The sequence below is a fragment of the Arachis hypogaea genome, chromosome 7 (genome assembly GCF_003086295.3).
Source record: "Arachis hypogaea cultivar Tifrunner chromosome 7, arahy.Tifrunner.gnm2.J5K5, whole genome shotgun sequence".
Classification (NCBI taxonomy): domain Eukaryota; kingdom Viridiplantae; phylum Streptophyta; class Magnoliopsida; order Fabales; family Fabaceae; genus Arachis; species Arachis hypogaea.
Genome location: NC_092042.1, coordinates 23,718,591 through 23,724,367, shown reverse-complemented (window position 1 = coordinate 23,724,367; position 5,777 = coordinate 23,718,591). Strand labels below are relative to the sequence as shown.

At 49.0% G+C, this 5,777-nt stretch overlaps 2 protein-coding genes across 2 annotated transcripts; both read left to right on the top strand.

Annotated features, from left to right (window-relative positions):
- The first annotated feature begins 789 nt into the window (after positions 1 to 789).
- LOC112701292 (uncharacterized) lies at positions 790 to 2,358 on the top strand. Its single transcript, XM_025752070.1, has 2 exons — positions 790 to 1,323; positions 1,543 to 2,358. Exons 1-2 carry the CDS (start codon positions 790 to 792, stop codon positions 2,356 to 2,358), a joined length of 1,350 nt encoding a protein of 449 aa, XP_025607855.1.
- A 2,142-nt stretch (positions 2,359 to 4,500) lies between these two features.
- Positions 4,501 to 5,523, top strand: LOC140174324 (uncharacterized). The gene is made up of 2 exons (XM_072198760.1): positions 4,501 to 4,722; positions 5,017 to 5,523. The coding sequence occupies exons 1-2, from the start codon at positions 4,501 to 4,503 to the stop codon at positions 5,521 to 5,523; spliced, it is 729 nt and encodes a 242-aa protein (XP_072054861.1).
- The last annotated feature ends 254 nt before the right edge of the window (positions 5,524 to 5,777 follow it).

Genomic DNA, 5,777 nt, shown 5'->3' with positions numbered 1-5,777 from the left:
GAATTGAAAGAAAATGGAAGGAACAATAGTAGATCTACAACAAAACATAAGAACAACATAAAGGAAATTGCAACAAAAGAATAGAGGAAGATGAATGTAACAACAAGGAATTAAGAGGATAGAAGTAGAAGAAGATGAATTAAAATCTAGATCTAAGAACTAAGCCTAATCCTAATCCTAGAGAGAAGTGAGAGCTTCTCTTTCTAGAAACTAACTCTCAACTAAAACTAATGATGCTATTTCATTCATAGATTCCTCTCTTCCCCCCTTCAATCCTTGATCCTTTTATTCCTTTCTATCAGCAATTGGCGCCAAAATGGGTTCAGAAACCCTTCAAAATCGCCAGGCACGTGTTGCTTTAATGAAGTCATGTTCGGACTGCGACGCGTGCGCGCACGGTACGCGTGCGCGTCCCCGGCCAATTCTGCAATGTGCGCGCGAGCGCCTTGTGAGCGTGCGCGTGCTTGGCTGATTTCGCTTCTTTAACTTTTTATGCTTCTCTCTACTTGTATGCTTCCTTTCTTGCTCCCTTTGATCCATGCCTAGCCTATTTCAATCTTGGAATTACTAGCAAACACATTAAGGCATCTTATGGAATCAAAGAGGAATTAAAATTCATCAAAATGAGGCTTAAAAAGCATGTTTTTACACTTAAGCACAAATACGGGAGAGATTACAAAACCATGCTAATTCATAGGCTAAATGCGAGAGAAGGTCATCAATATACTCTAAATTCAATACAAGATAAACCCTAAAAATGGGGTTTATCAAACACGGCGACCCGTAATCATGGGCGCCACCCCATTCCATCGTTCCATCCTCGAAGTCCGGTTGCCAAAGCACTTTAACAAACCAACGGACATGAGGTATGACGGAACTCAAGATCCACAAGAGCACCTCACGGACTTCGAGGCCAGAATAAACCTGGAGGGAGTGGGAGAAGAAGTAAGGTGTCGCGCCTTCCTGTTCACCCTAGCAGGCTCTGCGATACGGTGGTTCAATAGCATCCCCCAGGGCTCCGTGACCGGCTTCTCAGATGTCAGTCGCGCCTTCTTAGCACAATTCACCACCAGGATTGCAAAGGCAAAACACCCGATCAATCTGCTTGGTGTCACTCAGAAAACCGATGACATGACCAGGAAGTACTTAGATCGCTTCAACGATGAATGCCTGGAGATCGAGGGGTTAACCGATTCAGTGGTGAGTCTCTGCCTGACGAACGGGCTCCTTAACGAGGACTTCAAAAAGTACCTCACCACAAAGCCAGTCTGGACGATGCAAGAAATCCAGACAGTATACCGCAAATACATTAATGACGAGGAGGTCAGTCGAGTTGTGGCCGCCAACAAGCGGCAACCCTCCTACACTCAACCCAGGCAACACGGCAACGGAGAAAGATAGAAGGAGCATGCCAGAGACGGCGGACCGAGCAAGGCACCCAGACCGTTTCCTCGTGTTGGAAAATTCACCAACTACACTCCTCTCGCCCTCTCCATCATAGAAGTTTATCAACAAATAGCCGAAAAGGGAATCTTGTCAAAGCTCCGACCTTTGAAGGACCGATCTGAGGGAAACGAGAGCATCTACTGTGATTACCATAAGGGCTATGGACACAAAACGCAGGACTGCTTCGACCTGAAAGATGCACTGGAACAAGCAATCAGGGATGGAAAACTAGCCGAATTCTCCCACCTCATCAGAGAGCCGAGAAGACGAAATTGCGACCACAATGGGGAAGACAAGACCCGAACGGTGAAGCAACGGCAGGAGCCAAGGGACGACGACCACGGCCTTACCGTAGTGAATGTAGTGACCGCGAGAAACACAGCCCCAACGTCGAGATCGGCGCACAAAAAAGACGCCAAAATACTGGCTATCTCCTCCTCATCTTCGCGAATCCCCAAAAGAGCCCCACCCATATCTTTTGGTCCAGAAGACCAATGGTTTGACGAGATCCTGGAAAGTCCCCCCATGGTCATCAAGGCCAGGGTCAGAACCGGTCTCGTCAAACGAATCCTTATAGACACAGGGGCAGACTCGAACATTATCTTTCGCAACGTGTTCGACGCATTAGGCCTACGAAATGCTGACCTAACTACTCACCAGTACAGTGTCGTAGGGCTTGGTGATCACTTCATCAAGCCAGACGGGATAATCTCCCTACTGATCTCTGTGGGACAAGGACAAGCAAGGAGATCGGTAATGGCTGAGTTCGTAGTTCTGAGGGACTCCACGGCCTACAACATCATCCTAGGAAGGAAGACCATTAAAGATGTTCGGACAGTGATCAGTACAAAGCTGCTAGTGATGAAGTTTGTCACGGACGACGGATTTGTGGGATCCATTAAAGGAGAATGAGAAACGGCAGTCGCTTGCGACAATGCCAGCCTCTCCTTGAGAAAAAAATCCAAAGAAGCATCAGGAGTGTTCCTCGCCGACCTGGACGCTAGGGTCGACGACAAGCCCAGACCCAAGCTAGAGGGGAATCTGGAGAAGTTTAGGGTCGGGGACACGGAGGAAAAATTCACGTTCGTAAATAGAAACTTCCCCCATGAATTGAAAGAGCCCTTGATAGAAATGATCAGGGCTAATGGTGATCTGTTCGCCTGGACGCTAGCCGACATGCCGGGCATAGACCCTAATCTCATGTCACACCGCTTGGCCGTCAAGCCTGAAGCTCGACTAGTGGCCCAGAGGAGAAGGAAGATATCGAGGAAAGAGCAGAGGAGGTGGCCAGGCAAACGGCCAGCCTCCTAGAAGCAGGTTTTATCCGAGAACTAGACTACTCGACCTGGTTGTCGAATGTTGTCCTGGTAAAAAAGCACAATGGGAGATGGAGAATGTGTGTAGATTACTCCGATCTTAATAAAGCATGCCCCAAGGATTGCTATCCCTTCCCAACATTGACGCGCTTGTTGATGCGGCGGCAGGCTACCAGTATCTGAGCTTTATGGACGCCTACTCTGGCTGCAATCAGATACTGATGCACCGGCCTGATGAGGACAAAACAACATTCATAACACTGACATGAATCTACTACTATAAGGTGATGCCTTTGGCCTGAAAAACGCGGGGGCCACATACCAGAGATTGATGAACAAAATATTCAGCGACCTCATAGGCAAGACGGTAGAAGTTTATATAGACGACATCCTCGCGAAGACCACCCGACCAGATGATCTCCTGAGCGACTTGAGGAACGTATTCGCATCCCTCCGACAACACGGCATGAGGCTCAACCCGCTCAAGTGTGCCTTTGCCACAGAGGCCGGAAAATTCCTGGGATTTATGATCACTCAAAGAGGGGTAGAAGCCAACCCCGAAAAATGCCAAGCGATATTACAAATGAAGAGCCCAGGCTGCATCAAAGACGTCCAGAGGCTGGCAAGAAGGCTCACCGCGCTGTCTCGCTTCCTCGGAGCGTCGGCGGTAAAAGCTCTACCTTTCTTCAATCTGACAAGGAAATGAATAGCGTTCGAATGGACCCCTGCGTTCGAGGAGGCATTCAAACACTTCAAGGAGATCCTGGCAGCACCCCCCGTACTCAAGAAGCCCAAGGTCGGAGAACCACTTTACCGATACCTGGCTATAACGGAGGAGGCGCTTGCGGCAGTCCTGGTGCGGGAAGAAGGAAAGGCTCAACAGCTGATCTACTTCGTGAGTAGAGCGCTACAAGGAGCAGAACCGCGGTTCAGTAAACTGGAAAAACTGGCACTGGCACTCTTGACCTCCTCCCGCAGACTAAGGCAATATTTCCAAGGCCACCAGATCGTCATGAGAACGGACCAGGGAATCCGTCAAGTACTCCAAAAACCCGATTTAGCGGGAAAAATGATGACTTGGGCCATTGAACTCTCCCAGTACAACCTGCGGTATGAGCCCCGACACGCAATTAAGGCACAAGAAATGGTCGACTTCTTGGTAGAAGTAACGGGGGACCCCACCGAGGAAACGGGCGTTCGGTGGAGACTCCACGTAGACGGAGCCTCCAACCAAAAGTCCGGAGGAGCCGGGGTCATCTTGGAAAGTCCTGCCAGAGTTGTATACGAGCAATCGATCAAATTTGAGTTCTCGGTATCAAACAACCAAGCGGAATACGAGACCCTCTTGGGGGGCCTGATCCTAGCTCGTGAAGTCGAGGCAACGAGATTGGAGGTGTGCTGTGACTTGCAGGTCGTCACCTCGCAAGTAAACGGGAGCTACCAAGCCAGAGACTCGCAGCTACAAAAGGAACACACGAGCAGACCTCCTATCCAAGCTAGCAAGCACAAAACCAGGGGTGGGCAACCGATCTCTCATCCAAGGTATGCTAAAGGAACCAGTAGTCACCCTCCACCTGACAAAGATACGTCCCTCTTGGTTGGACCCTATCGTCGATTTTCTCGAAAGCGGCAAACTCCCTGACGACGAGAAAGTAGCCAAAGCGTTGAGAAGGGAGGCAGCCAAATGCACGACCATACAGGGACAGACGGATTACATGCTTAGGAAAGTCCACGAAGGATGCTGCGGCCACCATATTGGGGTAAAGCCCTGGCGAGAAAGCTCATTGGAGCTAGATACTACTGGCCATCGATGATGGAAGATTCCAAAGAATTTGTGAGGAAATGCGCAAAGTGTCAAGAGAACGCCAACTTTCATAGAGCACCGGCTTCCGAACTCAGCTTGCTGATGACCTCCCGACCCTTTGGACAATGGGGAGTGGACCTCTTGGGACCTTTCCCGGTTGGCCCAGGGCAAGTTAAATATCTCATAGTCACCATCGACTATTACACCAAATGGATAGAGGCCGAACCACTGGCCAGCATATCCTCATCCAATTGTCAAAAGTTCATGTGGAGACAGGTGATAACTCGATTCGGCATCCTAGAAGTCATCATCTCAGATAACAGGACGTAATTCACCGACAAAAAGTTCATAGAATTCCTCAATGACCTGGGTATAAAGTAGAAGTTCTCTTCAGTAGAACACCCCCAGACGAATGGGCAAGTCGAGTCTGCTAATAAAGTCATTTTACAGGGCCTCAAGAAGCGGCTGGGTGACAAAAAAGGTACATGGGCCGAGGAACTTGCTTTAGTCCTTTGGTCTTACCGAACAACCGAGCAGTCTTCAATGGGTGAAACCCCCTTCCGCATGACATACGGGGTGGACGCGATGATACCCGTGGAAATCAGCGAGCCGAGCCCGCGGCTACTTCTAAAGGGAGTAGAAGAAGCAGTGGAAAAAGACTTGGTAGATGAGGCCAGAGAGATTGCCCATTTGACAGAAATAGCGCTAAAGCAGAGAATGGCTCTGCGTTACAATGCCAAAGTGCTCAAGAGGGAGTTCGGAAAAAATGACCTGGTCTTACGACGCAACGACATAGGGCTACCGACCCGAGGAGAAGGAAAATTAGCGACAAATTGGGAAGGCCCCTATAGGGTCAAAGAGGTGCTCGGCAAAGGCGCCTACAAATTGGAGAAGCTCGACGGCAAGGAGATACCGAGAACATGGAATGCAGGTAACTTGAGGAGATTTTATTCCTAGCTCGAACGCACCGGCTAGGCGGTTCGGCGGGTTTAGTAATTCGTTGTTCCTAAAACTCTTACCATGGCTATAGACCTACTTTATTGCCGATTAATATTTACTTAACAAAATTTTCCTTTTACTTTTCCTCAACTACACATCCCACAACAAAATGTTCCTCATAACAAACGGTAAACAGAGTAACGACATGGCACCCCGGGAGCCAACCAAGTTAAAAAGCCATAACAAATGGCCACAATAATAATAAAGCCACG

Bases quoted from the DNA above. Each gene is read 5' to 3' on its own strand.
- LOC112701292 (XM_025752070.1), top strand. From the start codon at position 790: ATGGGCGCCACCCCATTCCATCGTTCCATCCTCGAAGTCCGGTTGCCA. The intron at 1,324-1,542 runs GTCAGTCGAGTT...ATCTTGTCAAAG, and splicing joins AATACATTAATGACGAGGAG to CTCCGACCTTTGAAGGACCG.
- LOC140174324 (XM_072198760.1), top strand. From the start codon at position 4,501: ATGCTGCGGCCACCATATTGGGGTAAAGCCCTGGCGAGAAAGCTCATT. The intron at 4,723-5,016 runs GTTGGCCCAGGG...GTCATTTTACAG, and splicing joins ACCTCTTGGGACCTTTCCCG to GGCCTCAAGAAGCGGCTGGG.